Source organism: Myxocyprinus asiaticus, chromosome 10 (assembly GCF_019703515.2).
Source record: "Myxocyprinus asiaticus isolate MX2 ecotype Aquarium Trade chromosome 10, UBuf_Myxa_2, whole genome shotgun sequence".
NCBI classification, from domain to species: domain Eukaryota; kingdom Metazoa; phylum Chordata; class Actinopteri; order Cypriniformes; family Catostomidae; genus Myxocyprinus; species Myxocyprinus asiaticus.
The window spans coordinates 32,429,433-32,457,241 of record NC_059353.1 but is presented as its reverse complement, the minus strand read 5'-3'; the positions used below and the strand labels follow the sequence as shown (position 1 = coordinate 32,457,241).

Below are 27,809 nucleotides of genomic sequence, written 5' to 3'. Positions count from 1 at the left end.
CTGAATCATCCAGGTCCAGGATATACATTTAATAAACAAATTATTAGCATTTCACCAGTGGTGTAACTAATTTGTCTAATTTACTTGGTATGCAGTCTGTTACACTAGTGCTGTATTAGAAAACATTAAAAAGATCAGATCCAAAATGCATAACTGATAAGATTACTCTTGTTTTGTGACCGTGCAGTCAAACCTCAAAAGACTGAAACTTTCACCAGTATTAATCATCTTTAATGACATATCTCTGTACATTTATGACAAACATTTACATTGTCCACAGTACAGATTAATAGGTTACAAACAAACACTAAGGGCTTTGCATGTTCATCTATTTCAGTTCAAAATCTCCAGTGTGTCTTTGTGGACCTCTGTCTTGCACAGCATAAAAAGAGGGGTTCAGTTTATTCCACCATTAAAACCAGCTTCTGAATCCATTGAGGATATTGGAGGGTGCACTACGGTGAATTCTTATTCTTTGAGATTTCCATAGAATCACTGCGAAGAACATGAGGGAGCAGCATATTCCTTTGCAGCTGTGCTGTTCCTTTCTTGTCCATCAGCAGTTGACTCCAAGACCCGTCCAGTGATCAGGAACCATGAGGAAGTATTTGTCCATGGCCTCACAGAAACGTGCTCTGTACAGTTCTGGTGACACCACCGTGGGCATTTTACCTGTTTTTGAGAATAGGTGTCACTGAACGGTCAGATTGACATTCTTATTCTTCTAAGAATGTCTTAACAAGGGTTGGAAATTCCGTTCCATTAAATTGGAAGTTATTGGAAAATAGATATTTTTTTACAATGCCCTAGTTTTTAGTTGGGTATTTTAATAATTGTACCTTGACCACCAAGAATCCCGGTAGACTTGACGACCATCTCCAGCTTTTTATCCCAGGTAAAAGTCCGGATGTAGTCTTCAGGTACAAGTACAAGAGTTTTAACAACCGTTAAGACATAAGGCATATGTTTTTTAAAACTTCAAAGATTTTAAATCTAAGATTTTCTTACCTATAATGCCCACAACGAGCTCATCTGTGGCATCATCACGGCCCACAAGCAGGGAATAATCGATGATGAGGTGGCTGGACAGGAAGTGGGCATCGCTGAGAATGGCAGCACGCAGAATGGCCTTGCAGTGGGAGCGGATATAAAGGGGATTATCATGCACGAGTTTCAGAAGGTTCTCATCCAGGAGAACCACCTCACAGCTCTCCTTTCCCTGATCTGTCTTCACGTTCCTGTTTCTCAGCGATCCTTTCAAGTCAAACACCTGCATCATCCCAAACACAGGGAAGAGGATTAGACAAAAATTCTGAAACACTAATGCAGAGGTTAGTTATATACATGTTTGGAACAATGATTACAGGTTTTCAAACATGTTTGTCTTTTTTACGTGGAATGCAAAAGGAGGTTGAATGGAGGCAAAATTATAGGTAGAATTTTAGCCTCAATCACCATTCATATTCTTTGCATTTCTTTTCTGTATAATGAAGTTATTGGTGACTCAGGCTAACAATCTGCCTAAGGGAGTCGCGTGGCGCCATGCGAGGGTCGGACGTGTGAACGGCGAGCTCTGTGCACTTTGCTAGTTTTAATACTTTTTATGTCAAACCGGTAAGATTCAATACACTCTGATTCTTGACTGTTCTAGGAAGATAATATATGTCAAAGAATTCAAAATCCTCAGGATCTGGATACATTAAAAGACACTTACATAATCAAGCTGATACCCCTGACAAGGCCGCAGACCAGGGACTCAATTTAGACAGTGCAGTGAAAGAGATTCAGTGTCAACTGTTGAACATGTTGGCAATGCTGGCGAAGGTCGTTGCTGACTAGGACGATCTTGCTGTAATACGTCGATCGGTCACTGCCATGGAGACGAAAATTCACTGAGATGGTTACAAGAGTGTCGGATGTTGAGAAACGGATAAATTATCTGGAGTCATTGGAGAGGGAATTAGCTGCTAATCCGCTTGCGACCAAGATAGACTTGGAGCATGTTTGGGAAAAGTTAGAAGACCTTGAGAATCGTAACCGGCGAAACAACGTCCGAATTGTTGGAATTCCTGAGGATGAGGAAGGCCAAGATATGGTGAAATTCCTAGAAGGGCTCTTCTCTAGTCTGCTCGACATAACAGGCCATAAGCTGGAAATCGAGCGAGCTCACAGAGTTCCGGTTCGGAGAGCTGTGGAGGGATACAGGTCCCAATCAATTCTGGCCAAATTTCTGAGATCATCCAATAAAGATCTAGTGTTATGCAAGGTGAGAAGTAAAGGAAGGCTTTCTTGGAAGAACCACAACATTTTCTTGTTCCCAGACTTTGTGAATTCGACAAGAGAGAAACATGATCGATTCAAGGACTGCAAGAAACTCTTACATAAACGGAAGGTTGCTTTTGCACTGATGTTCCCTGCCAAATTGAGAATAGATACTAAGGATGGCCGCAAAATATTTACATGCCCACAGCAAGTGATGTCCTTCACAAAGTCAGTGGAATGAGTAAGTCATTGTGCGATGCTCTCGATGCAGCCGAGTGGGCCTGACTCACTGAACATTCACTTGACTGTCCAAGGAAACTGAGCACCTTCTTTGTTTCTTTTTGTGCTGGTTCCGCCTAGAGGCTGGAGTTTGTTTTTGTGGAGGAACACACCCTTGGAACAGTTATGTGGATGAATCTACACATTCTTTGTGCTTATGCCTCCTATTGGCTGGAGTTTGTTTTATATATTATTTTCTGTTGTGTAATTCTGTCTCACAAAATTTGTATAGAAGCACCGGACTTGAGCAATCCGACGGCAAAGATATCGCAGGGGCTTTCGTAGGCGTACATGGACTGTTTGAGTTTAGAGGGATGGACGCCAGTTGACGCTGTCGTGTGCAGGGTTAATGCGCCCGTTTTTCTTTTTTCTGTTTGTTTGGTTCTGGGGGAAGTTTGGGGTTTGACTGTTTTACTAATGTCAGAATGTGGTCGTTATTAATTTTATTTTTGACACAATCTATTTTTTTGAATATGTCAAAATGTCAAATGTTAATATGAGTGGATTGTCTCTCTCCACGTGGAATGTGAATGGGTTGGGGCACCCCATAAAAAGAAGGAAGGTTATTCCCTTTCTTAAACATAAGAAATATGATACAGTGTTTCTTAAAGAACACATCTTTCCCCGCAGGAAGCTGAAAAATTTGGGAAGATATGGGGTAGACATGTTTTCTTTAGTGCTGGCTCAAGTAAGAGCAGGGGAGTCATTACATTGATAAGTTAGCATCTACAATTCAAATGTCTCAAACAGATTAAAGATAAATTGGGAAGAGTCATTATTGTTTTAGCAAAAATTCAGGGGCATAGGTTGATTTTGGCTAATATTTACACACCAAACGATGACGATCAGGGTTTTTTTTATAGATCTTGAAGGGATGTTGCAAGCCGCTAGCACCCCTCATTGGGAGGAGACTTTAATCTATTGATGGACTCAGTCCTTGATCATAGTGAAGCAAAAGTGTGTAAGCCCCCTAGAGCAACAGTGACGCTTCACAGGATGTGTAAAAATCTTGGTCTTACAGATATTTGGAGACTTTTGAACCCATCTGGTAGGGACTATACATTCTTTTCATCAGTCCATAAGATTTATTCTAGAATAGATTTTTTTTTTTTTTATACATAACTAAGTCCCTCATTTCGTCTATTGTTGATTGTTCAATTGGAAACATTTTAGTCTCAGATCACGCCCTGATGAGTTTAGAGGTGTTGCCACATACGGAGAAAATCATATAGTTGGTACTTTAATGTATCCCTTTTGCAAAATCCTGATTTCCAACAAATGTTAAAGGCTGAAATCAATGTTAATATGGAGACCAACTGGTCCTCAGTATCCTCTGTGGGCGTAGCTTAGGAGGCACTTAAGACGGTTCTTAGGGGTCGGATCATACAGTATGCCTCATTCATCAAAAAATCCAAAGCACGAGAACTCGTGAAGTTGGAAGAGAATATTAAAAGTACCGAGACAGAGCTGAAGCGCCGAATGTCGTCTGATGGCCTCAGAGAATTGACCTGATTGAAATACGGATATAATACTATTTTGTTGCGGAAGGTGGAGTTTTGGCAATTCAGGGCAAGACAGTCATATTTTGGAATCGGGGGACAAAGCAGGGAAGATTTTGGCTAGATATATAAAGCAGAGAGAGACTTTTTCTACCATTCCCTCAGTGAAATCTGCTGGTGATGAAATATTTACCTCAGCCATTGATATTAATAATGCTTTTAAAGAATTCTATCTTGATCTCTATAGTTCCATGTCTTCGTCTACTGAAGACGACATTAGAAACTTTGTGGAACCATTAGAACTCCCTAAACTGACGACTGAGCAAAAAAATTCTCTTGATTCTGAGATAACCTAGGACGAGCTTGGCGAGGTAATTAAGGCCTTGCCTACAGGCAAGGCTCTGGGGCCAGATGGCTTTGCCGCTGAGTTTTTTAGATGTTATGCTACAGAACTGGCTCCACTTTTGTTAGAAGTTTATACGGAATCATTAAAGAATGGAAAGCTTCCGCCAACCATGACTCAAGCCCGGATCAGTCTGAGTCTTAAAAAGGACAAAGATCCAAGCGAGTGTAAGAGTTACTGTCCAATTTTCCTGATCCAGCTAGATGTAAAAATACATCTCTTCTGATAACATTAGGTGTTTCATCAATATTATGTGGTCAGTGGCAAATGTTCAGACTCCAGTTGCAGTCATCTCACTTGACCCCGAAAAGGCGTTTGATATGGTAGAATGGGATTATCTTTTTAAGATTTTGGAAATGTACGGGTTCTGGAATACTTTTATTGGATGGATTAATTTACTTTATAGACAACCGGTAGTGGCAGTACAAACAAATGGATTAATTTCAGATTATTTTACTCTGGATAGGAGCGCCATTAGCAGCCGCGATAAGAATGGAAGATGATTTTCCAGGGGTGGTGGCGGAAGGTGTGGCGCATAAGCTTTTGCTTTATGCAGATGATATTTTATTATTTGTCTCCGACCCCATAAAATATATGTTTTGCCTCCATAGAATTATTAATTCCTTTTCTAAGTTCTCAGGATACAGAGTCAATTGGTATAAATCTGAAGCTTTGTCTCTGACAGCATATTGCCCAGTAACAGCTTTCCAGCCGGGCGCGTTCCAGTGGCCCAAACAGGGCATTAAGTATTTGGGCATTTTATTCCCAGCAAATCTGTCTGATTTAATTAGAGTTAATTTTGACCCCTTAATAAAAAGGTTTTCGAGTGATGTGGGCAGGTGGGCTTCATCACATTTATCTATGATTGGGAAGGTTAATGTTATTAAAATGAATTGTATTCCAAAATGTAACTACCTGCTACAATCTCTCCCTGTAGATGTCCCCCTCTCTTATTTCAAGCAATTTGATAGTATAGCGAAGTCCTTCATTTGGAATGGTAAGCGTCCCAGATTACATTTCAATAAGTTACATAGGCCGATTGACAAAGGTGGGCTACGCCTACCCATGATTTTGTTTTACTATTATGCATTCGGTCTCAGACATTTGGCTCACTGGTTGCTTCCACCTGAGAGAGTCCCACCCTGGTTTTGTATTGAACAGGTAGTTCTTACCCCTATTTCGCCATTGCAAAGCCTTTCTATCAAACTAGTCAGAGAAGTTAAGTTACACCCCGTTATCTCGCATTTGCACTCAATATGGACAAACGTATCCAGAGTGTTTAATTCGGACATTTTTTGTTGCCTCGAGCATATGGCAGAACCCAAAATTATGTAATAATAAGTCCCCTTTCTGCTGGTCAGAGTGGATTGTGAGGGGGGTTACTACACTCGGTGACCTATATGAGAGTGGAGTGTTGAGATCTTTTGAAAATTTGGTTCAACATTTTGGGATTCCCAGATCTGTTCTGTATTGTTTTTGGGAGTAGCACTCCCAACTTTAGTTTAATTATGTATGTTTATTACAGCACTATGCAAAAGTCTTAGGCACATAAGATGTTTCACAAAAACATTTGTCTTAAGATGGTTATATATATCTTCAGCTTTAGTGTGTCAATAGGAAACATAAATTTTAAACTCCCGAACATTCCTTTTGCGAATAGAATAGAAGAACAAGGAGCTCTGCAACACAACCCCCCACTGAACAGAGTCAGTCTAGGATTACATGAAGAGACAGAAGCAGTTGAGACAGCCTAAATAGATAGAAGAACTGTTGTGAATTCTCCAAGAAGCTTGGAACATCCTATCTGCCAACAACCAAGAAAAACTGTGTCCAGGTGTACCTAGGAGAATTGGTGCTGTTTTGAAGGCAAAGGTGGTCACACCAAATATTGATGTAGCTTTTTTATGTTTACTGGACTTTGTATGACATTAATTCATAAATGAAAACTTTTTATGGCATTATTTTTGAAGACACCCGCACTATGCAACATTTTTCACAAGTGCCTAAAACTTTTTTTTGTGTGTGTGTATTATGATATGTGATCACAGGGGTGTTCGTTGGATGTCAGGGTGGGGTTGGTGATTGGGGAGGTATATTAGTGGGGGTTAAATGTTAAATGTTGACTTGATGTGTATGTGTTGTGTTTTTCTCTGTTGTGTATTTTTGAATCAATAAAAAATGTTAATTGGAAAAAACAATCTGCCTAAAATCTGCTTTTGTGTTCCATGGAAAAAAATAAGTCATAAGGGTTTGGAACAACAGAATAAATTTTTTGGTGAACAATGTTTTTAATATCAGAGTGTTATTAAGATCTCTTAATAACAAATAAATATACCTGTGCCATCTTTCGTCCGTAGAAGAGGTTTTCCATCACTAAGAGGTCCAGTTTCTTTTCTGTGTTGTTCTGGGAGTTCTTGTAGCCAATACGGTACACTCCCAGAATCTTAGCAAGTGCTGTGGGCCGCTGTGAAACAAACGTGAAAGAATGAGTTGAGCCTCTACAATATGACAAGCATTTTTTTAACATACTGTGGCATGTTGTAGTATGCTTTTTAAAATTTGTATTACATTTTAATGAACCCAGTGCCAAATACTGTATAATAGCTCAGCTCCTTACCTTTTGCTGAACTGCTCCTGTAATGTAAGTGAAATAGTAGGGTGCAAAGTCTAAGAAGGACTGGACCTCTAATCTAGGCATCTGCTTCAGAATAAACCGATCATCTGAGGAGAAACCAAAGGCTTAGGAAAATGCATATGACAACCAACAAGTCTTCATCAAACATTAACCTTAATCAAGGAATAATTTCTTAAAGCATTATTTTTTATTAAAGGTCCCTTTTACACGCACACACCTTCAGTGGCGTAGAAAACCGCCCCAGACTTCCCGCCACGAGCCTGCCAGTTAACACAGTGGGAAAGTGATCGCACAAAGTGTTCCTCTGAGCTCTCCATAATCTCTTCCCGCATCTTATGGAACTCTTCTGCGTAGTAAATCCGGCAGTAGAACTTTGCGTTTGCATCTGAGAACTCTGTATCGAAAGTAAGATTTTCAAATTAAGTATTAAACAGTTTTTAGTAGCTTTCTAGTAGCAGGAAGCACTTTTGAACACACAAATATTGTGGCTGCCAGAGTTAACACATCAAATGATCAATTATCATTAAATAATGGAGAAAGACCTCATAATGGCTCAATTATAAATTAAATCCAGATGCGGCTTAATTAAAGGGATATTTCACTTAAAAATTAAATTCTCTCACCATGCCATCCCAAATATGTATGACTTTTTTCTTCTGCTGAACACAAACAAAGATTTTTAGAAAAATATCTCTGCTGCAAGTGAATGGTACCGGAACTTTGAAGCTCCAAGAAGCTCAAAGTCAGCATAAAAATAATCCATTCGACTCAAGTGGTTAAATCCATATCTTCAGAAACGCTATGATAGGTGTGGATGAGAAACAGATAAATATTTATGTCCTTTTTAAAAAAATAATAATAATAATATTTAACTATTTATTTATTTAACTATAAATGTCTTGTTTTTGGTAATTCACATTCTTTGTGCATATCACCACCTACTGGGCAGGGAGGAGAATTTATAGTAAAAAAGGACTTAAAAGTGATCTTTTTCTCACCCACACCTATCATATCGCTTTTGAAAACATGGATTTAACAACTAGAGTCATATAGATTACATCTATGCTGCCTTTATGCGATTTTTGGAGCTTCAAAGTTCTGGTCACTATTCATTTGCATTGTATGGACCTACAGAACTGAGATATTCTCCTTAAAGTTATACACATCTAGGATGGCATTAGGACAAGTAAATAATGAGATAATTTTCACAATTTCTTTAAGGAAAGAAAAACAAATATGTAACAAAAATGAATGCACTACATTTTGAAAGGATAGAAATATATACTGTATGTACATTTATTTGAAATTTGTGACTTATGATTAAATGCAACAAAGCATAAGATAAATTAAAATAAAATATTTTAAGCAATTGACAGCCCTTTAAAATACATATCATGAAAAATCAGGTCACACCTAAACAGACAACACAAATATCAATAGACAAACTGATTCATGTGACCCACAATTATATTGACTTTAATATCAAAGGGTCAATAACACTGACCTTTTAAAAACAAATCCTTAAATTCTTTAAATCTTAAAAAAGGGAGAATGTTTTAGCCTGCTATTTGAGCACGATACTTACGCAGCTCAATGTGTGGGTTTCCTGTCTGCTTCTTCTGTTTGTCTCCACTTTCAGGCTCCTCTGTAAAAGAGATTCCATAAACACTGTCTTTCATAAGCAATTCCATATTTGACAAATGACTGGTAAGTGATTAGACTGTAACTGAGTCTTACTGAGTGGATCAGCATCTATACTGCTGCGGCTCAGCTGTGACATGCTGCTGTCAATGGGTTTGGCTGGGCTATTCTTTGCTTTGCCCTCTACAGCACTATAGATGACAACGGAAAGGACATCAGCTTATTGTTTTACCAGTATACATATAGAGAAATTATAGCTAACAATCTGGGGAAAATGAGAGTCAGCTGTACCTAATGGTTTGAGATGTATCAACACCTCCGGTCTTTGCCATTGTCTTTGTGAGCTCTTCAAGGGCTGTTTTATATTCTTTGCAGCTGGATAATTGATACAGAAGCATTACATTTTTTTTTAAGAAACACTGGGATACCATCAGAGGAAATCGTAACACTGTGAAGTTACGGTTAGGTGATAATAGATTATTTACGATCTGTTTGATTATTCTGTATTGTTATATGTTTTATTTAGTGAATAACAGCGTGGAAAACATGCCTGGATTATTTCTACCTATATTTACTGTATTTTACTTCTTGCTTTAAACATTTTAAATCTATTTGGCAACAATTGCTTTGGCAATATATTTCCAAGTCCTATGTGCAGTCACCTGAGTGCAAAAGCAATGATGGAGCTGGGTTCTCTCTCACACACGGCTATAGGAACTCTCTCATGCTCGTACATCAAGTAGTGCTTGTCTGGGTCACTAACATACCAAGAAAAAAAAGAAGACCTTTATCAGCTTGAGAGAAGACTGACCTTTATCAGTTTGCAAACCCATAATATCATAACAGCCTTACAAAGGGAAAGGGATAGGATTGTAGCTGTTGCCTGGTAACAGGTTGGCCAGGATGGTTTTCATGGTGGACTTTTCCTTTACTTGACTGTCATTGGAACCAAGTAAGTGTCCATCAAACATATCTAAATAGAGAAGTAACAGTAGAGAGATGCAGATAGAGAGAAATGGGATAGTGATGCATGATTTTAAACACTTAAGGAGCTATGGAAGTCTATCAGTGAATGTGTATCCGATTTTACCCTCTGGAATGCTGACAGAGTCCTGATCGGGAAAAGAGGGACCACTTGTGACAAGATCTGAAACCTGTTCAGCTGGAGATGGTAACTGCAGTAATGATGATGACCCTGAACTTGATGGAAATATGTTGAGATGACGGTCCTCTGTGAGACAGAGAAAAGGCCGTCAGTCGACTGTGCGCAACAATCAAAAGTAAAAGGCAACTCTTTCATGGTGAATGCTGGGCCCATGAACTCACCCTTCTCTCCATTTGAGACCACAGGGGAGGGGTTACGAGGAGAGGACTCCAAAGCACTAGTCTATACATCAAAAACAAAATAGAAACAATAAAAGTAGTCATTTAAAAGACATTTTATCCAAAGTGACCTAAAGTACGTTTACTACAAGTTTAGTCCTCCTTAAGTAGTGTCTTAAGGACTCAGTGTCTAATAGATCGCCCCTTGCAGGATTAGACTCTACAACCTATTGGTTACCAGCCCTGATGATCCCCACACCAACATTACTTTTATTTCTTGCGAGTAGGGAGTTGGTCGACAAGTTGTCCAACAACTGACTAGTCCAGGGGTTCCTAAACTTTTTTTTAACTGTAACCCAATGACTTAAATTATTTACTTGAAGTACCCCCCGATTTTTTTGTAATACTAATCTTTCAAAAAATATATATTTTTGTCTTGCACTTAATTTTTGCTATTCTTGTTATATTTTAATGATCTGTTATTACATCTACATAAAATGTACACTCACTTAGCACTTTATTAGGAACACTATGGTCCTAATAAAGTGCCCGACGTGGTCTGTTGTAGCCCATCCGCCTCAAGGTTCGAGGTGTTGTGCATTCTGAGATGCTATTCTGCTCACTATAATTGTACAGAGTGGTTATCTGAGTTACCATAGCCTTTCTGTCAGCTCTAACCAGTCTGGCCATCCTCCGTTGACCTCTCTTATCAACAAGGTGTCTAAGTCCACAGAACTGCAACTCACTGGATGTTTTTTGCTTTGTGCACCATTTGAGTGCATCTAGTTGTTTTTCCAGTGTCTTGAATATTCATTATTATAGGCTATTATAACGTAGCATGTTACAAAAAGAACTAAAGATGGCATAATCAAAATACTGTATAATGTCTCATATTTTTAAGTACACATGCCCATCACTAGTTAATAAGGACTTTATCTTTTTTGTTTTTTTTTGGCTGAAATGCTTTTAAAGGGAATGAAATTAGATACATTTTACTTTTTAGACTATTAACATGCTCAAATCATCCCATTTAAAGCACCAACACAGCAGCCAAGCACTTTTCAAGTTTAGTAACAAATTCAACAACAGGACAATTACTGCCGCACTTCAACATTAATTCTCTCAGCAATGTACCCATTATTATGCCAAATCCTTAGATCTCTATTTGTTGTGAGGACTATTATGATAGTTTTGTGCAAATTTTTTTATAGATATTGTTGAGTATCTGTTAGTAACCATATTTACGGGCTATGTGATGAGTACTCCATTTTTCCAACCAGATTACTTCTAAAGATATAACAGTAAACTATTACTGACCTTGCTCTCATCTGCTGTAGCCTGTCTGTGTCTGCCAGGACTGGGAGGAACAGACAGTCGCTTCCTGCCTTTCTCTTGTTGGAATAAGTCCTGAAGTCTGTTGACCAGATAAAACAACACAGTTGTACAGTATTGTTCTCATGGCAGATGTTTAGCCTCCTCTCTTTGGCCATATGAATGCAGTCCTCACCTTATGTTCCAGGACTGCAGTGTCTCACACAAGCTCTGCTTTTTGACCACCACTGACTCCAGAACAGCCTGTAATTGTTGCGGTGAGTCTATTGCACTGCTCTGCAGGCGCACTTGTAGCTTCTCTATCCAGCCGCGTAACTCAGATTCCTCCATCTAAAACAAAAAAATATACATTAGTTTAGTCAATGACCCAATGGAACACTTATATGAATTTCAGACAAAATCTGCAACCGATATGGGTAATTTATGTACACAAGCTAAAGTTGTGTCCCCCCCAGCTGACTCGATTTTGGTGATTACACCTATGGATTATTTTGACAGAAATCTTGCTGAGATTCAAATTTACAACAGAAAATAAGATGACAAATCGGCTAGAGGGATGCCTGCCTAAGCATAAAAAAATAAAAACAAACTACATCTTTCTGGGCAAACATGTCTTCCATTTTTTCCTCTCTGGTCTTGTTGAAGGTGTCTGTTTTTAAGGATGTGAGACGGTCATCTATGGCCAGGTACACCAGAGCCACCCTACAAAAGGTCAAGTGCAGACAGTTTGTTTAGTGGACATCTGGAAGAGGTTTATGAGGATGAGTGAGAGAAATCCAGTAGGGAATCTTACTTCTGGGAGAAGTCTTTGAGGTCCTGCTGCAAGTTGGATTTCAAGGGCCCCAGGTTTCTGATAATGATCTTAGGAGAAGGCAGACAGATCTCCAGTAACCTCACTGGAATATAGCTACAGATGACAGAAGACCATGAATACTTTTGGATAACAAAGTTTATAAACTCTATAATAATGCACTCTTGTAGGCATATTCTTCATTTTCAAAAATATGAGATCCATAATATAAGGATGTACACCTGAAGGAAGCCACCATCTGGTTATAGGAGAAATACTGGTGGTAGTCTTTATGGATGGAGTGGCCACAAGGCTCAGCATTGGCACGACGGGTATACTGGTGCCCATAGAAACGGAGCTCAAGATACTTGGCAAAGGACATGGACCAGGAGTCATTCGACAAAGGGACCACAGGAGTTACCTGAAATCAAAACACATTTCAGATTAGTCATAGTTTCCATTAGCTTCCTCTAATTCTGGTTTTAACTTGATTAATTCACAACCATAAATCATGCTAATCAAATGTACTCCATGTTACCTGTTTACATATACGGCACCAAGAGTAGTTGAGAATTGTGTGCTGATAGCCTGGTACAGGCGAGTCCAGCTCTTTCAGAACAATCTGGACACAGCCGTTACCATGCACAAAGCGCCTGATGTGGTGAACCATGGGAGTCTCGCAGTACATGCTGGGGCACTGGTAAGAGGGCCTTAATCGGGCCATGCAAAAACAGAATATATGACAAATAAATTGTGAAGACTAATTTACTCTCATCACATGATTAGGGATGTCAAAATGCTGGTAGTTTTCTACAGTATCGCTAGTATCAACTTAACTTCCACCCAATCTAGCCGCATTTGGAAATGCACGGTCAAGCCAGCTGCGATGAAAATCTCTAAGAACAGCAGAAAGATGGCGCTTTCTGTTTATTTATTTATATTTCAAAGGAATATTCCAGGTTCAATACAAGTTAAGCTCAATGGACAGCATTTGTGGCATAATGTTGATTACCACAAAAAAATTATTTAGACTCATCCCCACTTTTCTTTAAAAAAAAGCAAAAATCGAGGTTACAGTGAGGCACTACAATGGAAGTGAATGGGGCCACTTTTTGGAGGGTTTTAAGGCAGAAATGAAAAGCTTATGATTTTATAAAAGCACTTACATTAATTCTACTGTTTAAAATCATGTATTATTTGAGCTGTAAAGCTGTTTACAGTCATTTTAGGGTTTTAGTGTTAGTTGACATTACATCGTCATGGCAATGAAGATGTAAAATTGGCTACAACTTTAATCAGAAAAGGTTAGTAAGCGATTTTATAACACTATAATCATGTTAACACGCATATTGTTTATGTCTGTTGGTATACTTTTGAAACAGTAAGTATTTTAATGTTTACGGATTGGCCTCCATTCACTTCCATTGTAAGTACCTCACTCTGACCCAGATTTTAGCTTTTTTTTTTTTTTTTTTTTAAAGGAGGGGCAAGTCAAAATGATTTTTTTGTGGTAATCATCATTATGCTACAAATGCTGTCAATAGAGCTCAACTTGTATTGAACCTGGAATATTCCTTTAAACAGGCATATGTGTTATACAGTATTATGTTATACTTAAAATGTTACAATTATTTATATAAATATTTGAAGGCATGCCATTTATTTAATTTATTAGTATGTATTTTTTTATTTTTTTAAATAAAGGGATGTATTCAAGAGCATATTTTTGCTGTGGGGGTCAAAATTAGTTTTGAGAATGGTGACATTGACAATAGCCTAGTTTCCATCCACTTTTTGTGCTATTTTGTTATCGACAAAGTGAAAATGCGTAAAATGTTTTTTTTTTTTGCAAAATTTGCTGTCTTCTGCCTGTTTCCATTCAAATGACCTTTTAGTGATAAAAATGGTGTGCATGATGATGTCATGCCTAAAAAACACTTTGCTGCATAAGTTTTGGTTTATTGCAAAATAAATCTGCCCTTAAGCCGTTTCCATACAGAAATGTGTGTTTAATCACTAATTGTGTACCTTTCGCCTCCCAGATGTCCCTTATTTTTTTTCCTCAGCAGTTTTGGTAAAATGGGGAGAGTATTGAGACAATTCATTGAAATTAGCCAGCATACTGTTATTTTATTTTCACAAATAAATGCAATCAGCAGACGAGGAATTGCAATCAAAAGGGAGCTGTTGCCCTTCTGATAGGACTGTAATATTGGTCCTGATGTTGCGCCTATCGCAGGTTGCCACCGGTTCCGACCCAAAAGCAGATATTTGTGGTCCTGTTCAAGCTGGCAACCTGCACCAAGTAGTGGGGAAAACTTTCGGTCTTAGTATAAGGACCATCCATCAATGTGTAGCTATATGCTGTGTGCACAGCTATTAAAGAAAAATTGATGCGGTGTAATATCAGGGTTTACATATGATACATTCCCGATATTCAATAGGCTATTTTGAATAATCATCTAATCTAAAGCATTGCCATCACAATTGCATTATGTCCCGCATATTTGTCCAGCAACTTTTAATGACCAATTGAACTTGACTGTCATCTAAAATTAATTATAGCGTAATGTAATTTACATTTTCTGAAGAAGCTCCGCAAATGCGATCCGAGGTCAAGAGGGTTAGATTTAAAATATTTAAAAGTTTTAAAATGTTCAAAAACTCGTTTTCTGAAAGTGAACTCAGCATTGGACAAATAGTTCTTGAAAAAAGTGTAGAACTTTTTGAAAATGTAATTCAGCCGACTTTTTTCATCTACAGAACAGGGTAAGGCTAATTTAAGTTTGTGTAAAGAAAAGGCAAGTATATAGGTCTAACAATATTATTTTTTTTGTTTGGTAATTAATTATTTTATTTAATGCTTTATTCATTTGGTAATTTATTTAGACTTATTTAATACAGGGAATTTTGCCTGCATTTTTTCAAAAGTATAAACAATAATTTTATGGAATTGGGCTATATGTTAGTGTTCCAAAAAAGCACACTGAAGCTTTTCTCCTAGTATTGTGTATTTATTTTTAATTTAAAACATCTTTATGCACAGAAATTATATATATATATATATTTTGTATTATGGGCTAATTCCATGACTGCAGTCTATTATTTATGAATGGTGTGGAAAAGCAACTTTAATAAATAAACGGATGGATTAAATTAATCACAAACAGTGGCCATTCATTTGTTCTCTGTGCACTTGTCAATGTGCATGATATGATATTTGTGTTGGCACTCCTGGAAGTGTCATGTTTGCAGCATCGGATCTGTTCAGGTATGCCGTTAAGATCAATCCATAATCACGTGCAATAAATTGGCTTTCAATGATGTATACTGTCGTCATGATTAACACAGGCTAACGACTGGGGTAAATTCATGTGACACTATATTTTTGCGTTAATGACAATTTTCTTGACAAAAAGTGTTTCCAAACCGGTTTTTATCTGAAGAATCGCCATAGAGTTTATGTGCTAGAGTTAAACGAAAAAATATTATGTCGACACTTGTGAAATTTTAGCGATAATTTGCATTTCCATCAGCTTTATTTTGATGCGCTAAACCTTTTTTCCGCAAAAAATCCTTGGATGGAAACGTAGTTAGTGTGACAACTCCAGACATGATGCACATTTTCCTGTAAAAACCTAAATTAAAAACAGGAAACAAACATAAATAAAGATGTGTGCATTATTAGATTACCTAAAACAGTATCTCTCCAGAAATACACCAAGTGTCAAGTCATTCTTTCCATAAAACTCCATTGTTACAATCCTGTAAAAACAAAGTAGAGACAATAAAAAACCTAGACCCTTCTTGTTTGCATGGTCTGAATGCAGTCAGTATTATGATGTCATGTTACTACATCTGGAATAAATATAGTAATAACATAAGCCTGCTGAGAGTTTACCAGGGACTGACGCAAGGGTTTGGTGCATTGTTAGATTGTGCTGATGAGCTACTAAACAGCACACAGAGCCTCTGATGATTGATTGGATTTAAACAGTCCAACTGAAACACAACAACAACAACAGTTTGTTATGAAATTTGGAAGAAAGTGTTAGACTGAACATACTGTATTAGCAGCTGATAAACCCTTACCTTTGTGGCCCAGGTTATTTCATTCTGTCCCGCCCCTTTATCTTCTTCACTATCAGCCTTTACTGGCACCTTTGTGGGCGGGGCTTCACGAAATTGCATTCCTTCCCTCTGCCGAATAGTTCCTCCTTGGGCACGGTAGTCGGCCAGCATGCGTGCCAGATCCTGACTGCTGCCTAGCTGCTCTGCCATGCGGGCACTCGTAAGTTTGTGGGAGGGTAAAACCAGGATGGTCCGTTGGTGTGACCCAGAACCGTTGGTCAAGTTGCCAGAACCTGGGCCAGACTCTTTAAGCAGCTGCCTCTTGCGCCGGCCATCCAACTCCTTGGAGTCCTTGTTCAGGAGAGGTGAAAGGTAAACTTGTTCTGGGAAATAGTCTCGACTAGGACAACGCAGTCCAGCCGGCATGAGCAGGAATGGCTCGCGAAAGGTAATAAAGGGTGAAATGCAGAGGATAATGTCTTTTAGCTCCTGTTTAAATAAAGCTGTGATGGATTTGAGGCGGTCATCCGAAGAGGCCACCTGCTCGGTCACAAACAAGCCCGTGTCATCCTGCAATGGGTCCCTGAAGAGCCGAGCTGGCTGAAGGGAGGTCTCAGAGCTTGTGCTGACACGATGCACCAGAGTCTCCTCCAGATCTTTGTTCTTCTCCTCCTCACCTGACTCCTTGATCACTTCTTCTGACATCTCCTTCAGATCTGAAATCAGGAAAGGTGGTGACACTGGCTGGGGAAGGCTTGAGGAGCAGGGGGGAAGGGGTGTGGAGGTCTTCATGATCTCCTCCTCTCCTCCAGAGTAGGAAGTGACTGAACCATTTTTACTTTTTCTGGGGCTTTCTCCATCTTTGTAGGAATATTCTGAGATGGACGACTGTTTACTGTGGACTTTAAAAACCTCCTGGAGCCCTGGCTCAAAGTCTCCTTCTGGGGCAAAGATGGTGTTCTCATACCCCAGTGTAGAGCTATCATTCTCCTGGCTCTCCCTTTCTCCAAGAGTCTCCTCCTCTTCTTCCAATGTGGTGCTTTCCATCAGACATGGGAAGGAAGAGCTCTCGGCCAGGCTGGGAGGCATAGCAAATTCATCCATGAGGAAAGAGATCTCCAGCTGTGAGTGGTAAGCCACATACACCATAAAAATGATGATCTCCTTCACCCGTGCCAGTTCGTACTCGGAGGCGCCGCGGAGCTTGATGGTGCAGCCCAGCTGAGGAGGACAGCCCTCAAAAAACATCAGGTTCTTAAATTCATCTGTAAACGAAATGGATTAGTGATCAAGTGAACTTTACAAATAATTCTTCAAATGAAATATAATTTGAAAAATGCCAAAAGTATATACAAAACCAGAAAATTCTGTGGACAAATGAGTTAAAGGGCCCTATTTTAATATATGCAATATGTCATATGTGCAAAATCAGTAGCAAATCGCAAATTCTGCTTTGTGCCACTTCATTAACATACAATAAACCCACAGTTTGCGCGCATACACCCACAGATAGTGTAAATACTCCAAACAACGGCCACTTGCGCTTTGTGCTGGCATGAAAATTGCGCTTAGAATTAGCACTCTCACGAAAATTGTATAAGACGTAGCGCACGGTCGAAAATAGAGCTCAAAGTCTCTATGATATTCTGGTCCCTAGATATGGCTTGAGACCTTCCAATCAAAGTCTATGGGATTTTATGCACCTTTTTTCAAGCCTTAGCCCTAGAGTATCTGCAGGTATCAGCACATCCAATTTAATACTTTTTAATACCCTTTTCAAGAGCTTTTAAAAAATATTTAAGACCTGCACATCACTTCAACCACTATCGGGGTTAATGCATATACTTACCCACTACTAGATGCGACATGAAGTCACATATTGAAATGACACGTATCTAATGCGAGAGTAAAGGGCTGGTTTGATACTGTATGCCTACTGTGTGTATTTTTATGCAGACATCTACAGTAGTTATTTAAAGCTACACTATGTAACTTACTTTTATTAAAAAATAACAATGTTATTAATGACAGAGTGCAACAAAAATCCATCTTCCATACCATGTCTTTACCCAAATACACTTTGATAAACTTATAATAATGATTTATATTTTAGAGCTGTCGGGATGGATTTCGTGAGGAAATGCATACATACGTCATTCGTTCATGCGTGTTGACGTCATATCCGTATGCAGAGAAAATAAGCTCTGGCTACTGTAGCACGTGTGTGGGAGTAGCGAGAACCTGAAAGGTTGTTGTCACAATGAACGAGAAAAATTGACCATGGATTATTCAAAACGGCAAACCTTCAGGGAATCACCAGTTCTAAAAATACCCTGAACAGAGCAGAGTCTAAAAGCAAAAAGGGAAAGCAACAGAGTCCATAATAAAACCTGAATCAACATCGGCTTTGCTTTCAGAGGTGGCGACAACTCCGAGATCTGAAAGGATTTAAAAGCGACCCAGAGATGGCTTTTTTCTTATTCAACAGGTAAGATATTTTATTGATATGGTTTATGTATAGTTGTGTAATCACACACACACATACGTCTGTGTGTGTGTGTATGTGTAGTGAAATACAATAATTATACTGTAATCGGTGCAGAACTTTTCACTTGCTAGCACACGTGTGTATTTTTCTTAATAACGGCAATAATTTATATCAATAAATCCTTTAGTCCTATGCTTGCCAAGGACATGTGAGTAATGAAATTATGTTGACCACTGGTTGGTAACAATGGCAATCTATAAATTAGTTACTATTATGGTCTATTTGGACAGAATATCCTGCAGTTATAAAAACTTTACAACGTTTGACCTTATCAATGTGTCTAATGTTAACAAATGTTGCATAACTTTTGTAATGTCATTTATCTGCTCAGATGACATGTTTTCAGATATCCGTCTTTTGTTATTTATTTGTCCATTCGCTCTGATAAGATGTTCTGTATCCATGTGTACACCGGTGCCTCGAACCACATTCATCCATGCAGGGGAGCAGAGCCAAAGCACAACTTAAGTCATTACCAAAACAACGTTCTTCCGCAAAAACATTATTTTTTAACCTCTAGAGGGCCAAAAGTTACATAGTGCAGCTTTAATTTCATTACTTATGTTCATAACATACCCAAGGTATCGCGACTGGACGTCACTCCAAAAATCTTACGTAAACATCCATTTGTTTTTGTTTTTTAGTGCAGTCATTGAGGCTCTCGTCAAACATGAGCACAAATGGCCCTGCGTTATTAACGCTACTCACAAGCTTCTTCTTGAACTAGACCAAATCGAATTATATATGGCATCATGCCACATGTAAAACTTTTTTCTTTATCTGAGCTGTATTTTTGCAAATGGCAAACATCTTCATTCATTTTGTGAATTAACAGAATGTGCAAAAACTACAGTACAACTTCATTCACTTTTTTTTGGAACCCATTTGAATATTAGATATCAGATATATATTCTCCATCTTTTACAGCTATTAGTTCATTCAAAGTGGGACTTTTATTTTGAAAAATTATGTCACCGTCTCATTATCTACACACACACCAATGCAGAGTGAAAGCACAGGACAGCGCCTGATGCCGGTTACAGCTAGGGATGGGGGATACCACTTATTTTCTTTTCGATCCGATACCAATAATTTCAAGTCTGATATCACCGATACCAATACCAATACCGATACTTCTATTAAATACATTTTTTTGGGATTTCTTGGGATAAAATGGGTAATTTAAAATTTTATTTTTAGTCATAATTCAAGACATTATTTATTTATTCTTTACATTTGTGAGCCTAAACAGAAAATTATTAGACTTCTGTTTTGTTTAACCTTACAAACATGAACCACTGTTTCACTACAGTACCTATAGTTTAACCATGGTATTGAGTTAAACCATAGTTACCACACAATTAACCATGGTTATTACTACAATATTACAGTATTTTTGTGTGAGGATCAATATTTTTGATACATCATCAGTATCGGAAGTATCGATACTTTGGGATTGATCCACCCATCCCTAGTTACAGCTACATATGCACAAATTGTGACACGTTCCATCATTTGAGTCAGATGTAGTTTTTTTTGGAGAAACACAATTTTAGTGTAATCTTTCAAATGATGTCAGACTTATCTCGAAATTCAAACAATAAATGTTGTATTCATGCTCTTTAATAGTGTGCGTGACATATTGCGGTCTATCATTGCGGCCATTCAAACAGAGTGGGGCACAACGCTCTCACTCTCCAACTTATAGCACGAAAAAAACATGAATGAACATCTAAGTGCATGTTGAAAGACACGCTACAACTTACTGTAACTGTCTTCTTTCATGTAAGTGCCCGATCTGTTAATGTTGAATTGTCAATGGAGAAAATGAATGGGGAAAGTCTCGAGCCCAGGCGCCTATGTACACTGAACGCACACACACATCAAGTGAAAACAGTGAAATTCTCTGAGTATCTGCGAGGCGTGGAAGGTGTTCATCATTCGTAAGATTTTCATTCAACCTTATGACCCAAGGAGGGAAATGTTCAAACAAAAAAAGTAATACCTCGGGAAATGTAATTTAAGACTTTTTAATACTTTTTTATGGCCTTAATTTGAACCAAATTTATTTATTACATTTTAATACTTTTTAATGACCCGCAGATAACCTGTATATAGGCAAAACTGGTAAAACATGATTAAAACTAATTTGGAACAACTTTTGGAAAAATGACAAGGGACATATACAATATTAATAACAAGGACTCACTGTTTGGAAGCTGGAAGGAATGCATGTAAAACTTGTGGCAGGTCCCTAGATGGGGTTTTGTAAGAAGCTGATCCATTGAAATGACTAAATCTCCCTGAGTCATTCGACTCACACGGTCCAGGACTTGCTGCGTTAAAGAGAGATATTACATGAAACATCCACAAACCAGTCCAAAAGAATGAATAGTTCACTACGATGTGTGGACTGCTTAACAGAAAGAAACAAAGAAACAAAAATTGTGAGCTTAAACATTGCCTTGGAGACGGTACTAACAGGTTTGACGTTAATGATCAGGGTAATGCCATGTTCCAGTAACATGTCCTGAGCGATACGGGATACAGTCTTCTCCACCAGCACCAGGTTTGGCCGAACGTCAGCAATCCTCTGAACATAGTTCTTCAGAAACTCGTGCTCCTGCAAAGAACATTGCAAACGAAATGATAATTGATTTTGGCTGTTTTTCGGTGTATGTTTGAATGCAATGTTTGAAGATAAATAGCTTACTCTTCAAATAGATAATTTAGGGTTGAGTGGCGATATGGTAACGTGTTGGAGAGTGGCACTTGCCTGTAACACAATTGGGTCAATGCTGGTGAACTTGGTCTCTTCTCTGTAAAGATACTCAATGGAGCATTTTAGGAGGAGGATCTTGGGGTTTTTGATGTAAGGGTTCATCTGTTGAAAAATGTCCTGGCAGTGTTAGAACAACGCAGATACTGCATGGCCTAAGGAGCAGCATAATGTCAAAAAACAAACAAACCTTTTTGTGTGCAATATTCTTTGTGCAAACAAAGCCATTCACCACAGCTGAGTCAAACTTTTTTCCTCCTGGAATCTACAGAAAAGAAATGATCAAACACCAAGGCGTAAAACTTAGACCAAACAGATCTTCTTTGTTGCATAGTTTGAACAAAGCCTTTCAGAGTCAAATCTTTTTAGTTTTTAAGTGGTCCAAACAGAACCCCCCCCCCCCCCCCAAAACAAACAAACACATCTGATTTCAAACACTATCCAACACACATCCATGTGTGGTTTAAAATCTGAATAAATTTTGAGTTGCAGTCTGAACAGTCAGATCACATTTCAAGCAGTTTGTTCACCAAGAGGGATGCAATGCATATGTAATGTCATACAAAGTGCATAACAAAAAACATTGTGAACAAGTCTTAGAGACTGAGATTAACTGATTTAACATCAGTTTGCTTCCTCACCTTCTTGATGTGGACCAATTGACGGATATCCATGTCATCATCACAACTACGTACATCTGGTCGCACCGTCTGCACCACCTGTCTCACCACAGGTACGATGATGTCACGCCAGGAGAGAGACAGTGACTCACTGTACAGCAGCTGCTGCAGCAGCGCCATCATGTGGCTGTGATTTGCAGACCTGAAAAGGAAGCATTTATCATAATTAAGCATGTTCCTGAAAGTCTGCTTGCAGAAGTCACTGAACTCACTTACATGTGATTATATGATTCAATGCTACGTTTTATAAGAATATTTTACATGCTGAACACATGACACTTATTCATGAAAAAGTGGGCATGGATGACTCAGTCATGGAATTCATATACATATTTTTTTTATCCCCTGTGAATAATAAATCTAACAGATAAAAAGGGCCTATAATAGAAAAAAAAACAAAAGAACATAACATTAAAATGGGTAAAAATAGCAGTCAGTCAAAACAGTCTTTACATTTGAAGTGTGTGATTTCTGCGCCACTGACGTTCCACCAAATGGAAAATAATGACAGTTTTCAAACAGGTTTTCAGAACACTTCCCTTATCTTCCATTGGTCAGACAAAAAGACAGCACCCGCCCCAAACTCACGCCATTGGTTGAGCCAATGCTGCTGGTCAGGATGCTCAAATAAACAGCAATGTTTTGATAGCACCACAAAGCCACAAATAATTGGCTAATGACTTACAGCAATCGCTCCATCGCTTTCTTTTCCCCATTCTCTTCACGCAATTGGTCCAAGGAGCTGTGATGCCAGCCGAGAGGAGTGAACAGCATATCTTTAGCTTTCTCCTCAACTCTCCGGTTAAACAAAGACTCTACAAAGGAGAAACCCATTAGCACAGGTAAGACTGTGAGTTTATGATACTTTTAAAAACTTTAAAAATGTTACCTTTGATGAAGGCATCACTGATGGATATATGCGGACCTCCATCTTCAGAGAGCAGGACTTCCACTGATGTACAGACAGAAATGGTGTGTGAGACAGGGCAGTCATGTGTAGACATCAGAAGACAGTGGATTATATGGATTTAAGAGAGTAAATGTTGCCACAAGGCCATGTCACAGTGGAGTGCATAACAAAGAATTAGTTTTGACTATCATTCTTTTATGAGGAAGTGGAAGTCAATGTTGCTGTTTTGGAACTGTGAGGCACGCATGACATAGCAGCAAGCAATGCTTTTGAGGTAGTATGACAAACTGAACAATGCATTAATATAAACTGTCAGACTGAGAACTCATGTGAGACTGGAAGGGAAAGCATCAGGCATGCAGGATTTTATGCCATAGTCAGTGCTGTTATTTAAATTGTTAATTATATATGGTTGGACAAGGATTGAGTGGTGGGTCTCAGACAGGTGAGACATTAGGTCTATTCCAAATCCTAGTGAGCTGCCAACATAGATAAGAGTGATAGGCTTCACCAAAATTATGCTGCCTTCTAACTAAAGATACCTCATTTTGGCCAAAATCTAAGGTTGCATTGCATGTACAATGCATTCAGAAAGTATTCAGACCCCTTCATTTTTTTCACATTTTGTTATGTTGCAGGCTTATGATAAAATGCTTTAAACGATTATATTTTCACATCAATCTACACTCCATACCCCATAATGACAAAGCAAAAACCAGATTTTTGATAACTTCATTAAAAAGAAAAAAACTGAAATATCACATTGGTATTCAGACCCTTAACTCTGTACTTAGTTAAAGTTTCTTTAGCAGTGATTACAGCCTCAAGTCTTTTTGGGTATGATGCGACAAGCTTTGCACACTTGGATTTGGGGATTTTCTGACGTTCTTCTCTGCAGATCCTCTAAAGCTCTGTTAGGTTGGATTGGGTCCATTGGTGGACAACCATTTTCAGGTCTCTCCAGAGATGTTTGATTGGGTTCAAGTCCGGGCTCTTGCTGGGCCATTCAATGACATTCACAGAGTTGTCCCTAAGCCATTCTTGTGTTGTCTTGGCTGTGTGCTTAGGGTCATTGTCCTGCTGGAAGGTGAACCTTCGGCCTAGTCTGAGGTCCTGAGCGCTCTGGACCAGGTTTTCATTAGAGATATCTCTGTATTTTGCTGCGTTCAGCTTTCCTTCAACCCTGACCCCCACAGCATGATGCTACCACCACTATGCTTCACCACTGGGATGGTATTGTACAGGTGAGGAGCGCTGCCTGGTTTCCTACAGATATGATGCTTGAAATTAAGGCCAAACAGTTCAATCTTCGTTTCATCAGACCAGAGAATCTTGTTTCTCACAATATGAGAGTCCATTAGGTGCTTTTTCATGTGTCCTGCATTGAGGAGAGGCTTCTGTCTGGCCACTCTGCCGTTATGGGGTATGGAGTGTAGACTGATGTGTAAAAAAAATAATAATATAAAGCATTTTAGCATAAGGCTGCAACATAACAAAATGTGAAAAAAATGAAGGGGTCTGAATACTTTCTGAATGCACTGTATTCTTCACGGATAAGCCAATGCTAGAATGCATTGTGAAAATGTTCTTCCACGATGGAAGTATGAATAACAATAAAATTTCATCTTATTAAAAATTTACTTTCGCTTGATATTTGTGAATCTTATGTATTTTTATTCTTATTAATGGGTACATTTCCTTTAAAAATAAATTTCCCCTGAGGTCCACTTAGAAGGTTATACAGGTTTGTTTTGCACCAGAAATTTTCATAATTTAATTATACATAAACATTTTGACCCTTGTTCTGTGCCTTAAAATTAAATTGGCATGTGAAATGAGTAACTGCACTTTGCTGTACTGACACACAGGCTGCAGGTTTGCTATAGGATTAAATTGTTTTTTAGAGAGAAACAGATCAATATTTAAGTCCTTTTTTACTATAAATCTCCACTTTCACTTCCACAATCATCTGCTTTTGTTTTTGGCAATTTGCATTCTTCGTGCATATCGCTACCTACTGGGCAGAGAGGAGAATTTAAAGTAAAAAAGGACTTAAATATTGATCTGCATCTCACCCACACCTATCATTATCACTTCTGAAGACATGTACAGTATTTAATAACTTGAGTCATATGGATTACTTTTATGCTGCCTTTATGTGCTTTTTGGAGCTTCAAAGTTTTGGTCACCATTCACTTGCATTGTCTGGACCTACAGAAATGAAATATTGTTCTAAAAATCTTAGTTTGTGTTTAGCAGAAGAAAGAAAGTCATAAACATCTGGGATGGCATGAGGTTGAGTAAATGATGAAAGAATGTTCATTTTTTGGGTGAACTATCCCTTTAATTCACCATGACTGTGGAGCTGAACACTGAATAGGCATCGCTGACAAGTAAATGTGGGAGTCATGTGTTCAATTACATTAATCTGTCTTATGTCAGAAAGCTTACGTAAAAACATGCCAATTTTGCAGCTTAGTTTCAGTAAATGGTCTTTTTTTCCTTACTGGGGAGGAAGTTGAGTTTTTAAAGTAATAGTATGTAGTATGTTTTCTTAAAGGGTAGCTGCCTATGTAGACAACAGACAGTGAGGCAGCTCACTAGGGTTTGGTACAGAGCCTGTGAGTTAGTGCTGCTTTTGAAGCAGACAGAGGCAAACCAGGATGGCCAGTGGGCCGCTCCGCCTCTCCTCACTTGGTGCATGGATGTCGGTTTCTGGGGTGAATGGGTCATGGGGCTCCATACTTTTTTGCTCGGCTGGATATGGAGGCACATGGGGGTACTTGGCCTGCTTCTTGATATGGAAATTGACATTGTCCTGCTCCACGTTCAGGTTGATGGAGGCGGCCGAGTCACTGTCCACCGCAGAGTGGAAACTGCTGACAGACGTTCTTTTGCTGGGGCTGGCTGAGTCTGGAAAATTGCGAGGGGGGTCAGCGAAACAGTGAGGGAAAGAAATAAAGATATACTGACTGCTACAGGATGTCAACAGCCATGGTATACTTACTTGGTGTGACATAGTAATTTTCATCCACTAGCTGCTCAGTGTCACTGTCGTCAAACTTGATGTCTTTAAACCACGATGGTTCAGAGTGTCCCTCCAGGGAATTCACACTGTCACTGTCTGGAGAGGGAGTTTCCGAGAACTCTGTGCTCTGAAAGTCAACAAACAAACAAGCTCATAACTGATATATAACTATCAAAAATGTTGCTCTGAAAAAACTCAATAATAACAAAAATAACTCAATATAATATAAATAAAATTTTGTGCACAATAAAATTGAACCTCATTGGTTCTTTGACATCATGACTAAACATCATGACACAAGTTCGCTGTTTACATGAGTTTACAATGATTTGATTTGAGTGAATAACGACTTAAATTTTGGTCTGATCATGCAAAGTGATTTTATGCCTTCAGAAGACTTGGAAAACTGTAATAGACATGGACTAATTTCATGACACTTATTGGTGCTTTTTTAAGCTATAGAGTGAGTGACAATTAATGGGATAGTTCACCCAAAAATGAAAATTCTCTCATACTTTACTCACCCTCATGCCATCCTAGATGTGTATGACTTTCTTCTACAGAATACAAACAAAGATGTTCAGAAGAATATCGCAGCTCTGTTGGTCATTTAAATGCAAGTGAGACTCCAGTGGTTAAATCCATATCTTCAGAAGCGATAAGACAGGTGTAGGTAAGAAACAGATCACTATTTAAGTCCTTTTTTTACTATAAATCTCCATTTTCACTTTCACTTTCAGATGTCTATATAAATCTATGGATTTAACCACTGGAGTCTTATGGATTACTTTTATGCTGCTTTTATCTGATTTTTGGAGCTTCAGATTTCTGGCCACCATTCACTTGCATTGAAAGGACCAACAGAGATATTCTTCTAAAAATCATTGTTTGTGTTCAGCATAAGAAAGTCATAGACCTTGTTTCCACTGGTATTAAGATATGTTTCCGGTGATCCGATCACATGTGGTCAGGTGAGACACATCGCTGTTTACACCTGGTCACTTAAATGCGTCTCCTCTGACCACTTGTGTTCATTTTCATGACGACATACATCAGTCACTATGCCAGTGTGTTACTGCATTATATTAAAGCGCAACAAAGTCAGAAAAGACAAAGAAAGCGCGAAACAAAAATACCATGCTGTTTTTCCTTGATGTGGTTAAAATTTTATCTAAGCACAAAGCAACATGTCAAGCAGAATTATCCGTTATTTAGTGGATTACCTGTATTAAAGGAGCTTCAGGTGTTCGTGCTTCTCATCTGTGTTGATATTAAACACACTGAAAAAGATCTGTGAAGTTCTCGTGATTGTGTATGTATTCGCTTTTTTACATTTTCTGATTGGACGGTTATTTCCTTTTAAAGCCGCTTGTAATCTGCAATGTTTTAACTCTTGTTTTAGCGCAGCGGTTGGTTGACAGGTGAGGGGTGGCACTTCGCTGCTGCCGGGACACATTCAGGATGGATTAGCATTTACATCTCAAATGTGATGTGGTCACATGCGTTTTTGCCCACATTCATATGTGGTTTTTGTGATTCGATAACAAAACATTTTAGACCCCGTTTAGGCCTGTATTTAGGGCTGACCACATGTGATCGCATCACCAGAAATGCATCTTAATACTTGGT

At 38.6% G+C, this 27,809-nt stretch overlaps 1 protein-coding gene across 11 annotated transcripts in view; it reads right to left on the bottom strand.

The window, feature by feature from the left end:
- Window positions 1–215: 215 nt before the first annotated feature.
- Window positions 216–27,809, bottom strand: part of LOC127446892 (1-phosphatidylinositol 3-phosphate 5-kinase-like) — a 48,924-nt gene continuing 21,330 nt past the window's right edge. For 6 of the 11 annotated variants that reach the window (XM_051708197.1, XM_051708198.1, XM_051708201.1 and 3 more), the window contains 31 exons: window positions 26,160–26,307; window positions 25,898–26,065; window positions 23,132–23,194; window positions 22,928–23,057; window positions 22,204–22,384; window positions 21,753–21,827; window positions 21,560–21,667; window positions 21,266–21,406; window positions 20,993–21,119; window positions 16,257–17,500; window positions 16,066–16,166; window positions 15,858–15,929; window positions 12,703–12,874; window positions 12,407–12,585; window positions 12,168–12,281; window positions 11,968–12,076; window positions 11,550–11,704; window positions 11,360–11,456; window positions 10,046–10,106; window positions 9,810–9,950; window positions 9,572–9,692; window positions 9,382–9,477; window positions 9,011–9,094; window positions 8,816–8,910; window positions 8,664–8,723; window positions 7,296–7,472; window positions 7,061–7,164; window positions 6,779–6,907; window positions 1,009–1,270; window positions 840–914; window positions 216–672 (listed from right to left, as the gene is read on the bottom strand). In XM_051708197.1, the coding sequence (XP_051564157.1) occupies window positions 557–672; window positions 840–914; window positions 1,009–1,270; window positions 6,779–6,907; window positions 7,061–7,164; window positions 7,296–7,472; window positions 8,664–8,723; window positions 8,816–8,910; window positions 9,011–9,094; window positions 9,382–9,477; window positions 9,572–9,692; window positions 9,810–9,950; window positions 10,046–10,106; window positions 11,360–11,456; window positions 11,550–11,704; window positions 11,968–12,076; window positions 12,168–12,281; window positions 12,407–12,585; window positions 12,703–12,874; window positions 15,858–15,929; window positions 16,066–16,166; window positions 16,257–17,500; window positions 20,993–21,119; window positions 21,266–21,406; window positions 21,560–21,667; window positions 21,753–21,827; window positions 22,204–22,384; window positions 22,928–23,057; window positions 23,132–23,194; window positions 25,898–26,065; window positions 26,160–26,307 (4,905 nt within the window). In that variant the 3' untranslated portion in view covers window positions 216–556. Of the gene's footprint in view, window positions 673–839; window positions 915–1,008; window positions 1,271–6,778; window positions 6,908–7,060; window positions 7,165–7,295; window positions 7,473–8,663; window positions 8,724–8,815; window positions 8,911–9,010; window positions 9,095–9,381; window positions 9,478–9,571; window positions 9,693–9,809; window positions 9,951–10,045; window positions 10,107–11,359; window positions 11,457–11,549; window positions 11,705–11,967; window positions 12,077–12,167; window positions 12,282–12,406; window positions 12,586–12,702; window positions 12,875–15,857; window positions 15,930–16,065; window positions 16,167–16,256; window positions 17,501–20,992; window positions 21,120–21,265; window positions 21,407–21,559; window positions 21,668–21,752; window positions 21,828–22,203; window positions 22,385–22,927; window positions 23,058–23,131; window positions 23,195–25,846; window positions 26,066–26,159; window positions 26,308–27,809 lie in introns of all 11 variants that reach the window. The other 5 variants (XM_051708195.1, XM_051708196.1, XM_051708199.1 and 2 more) reach the window with 1 other exon arrangement.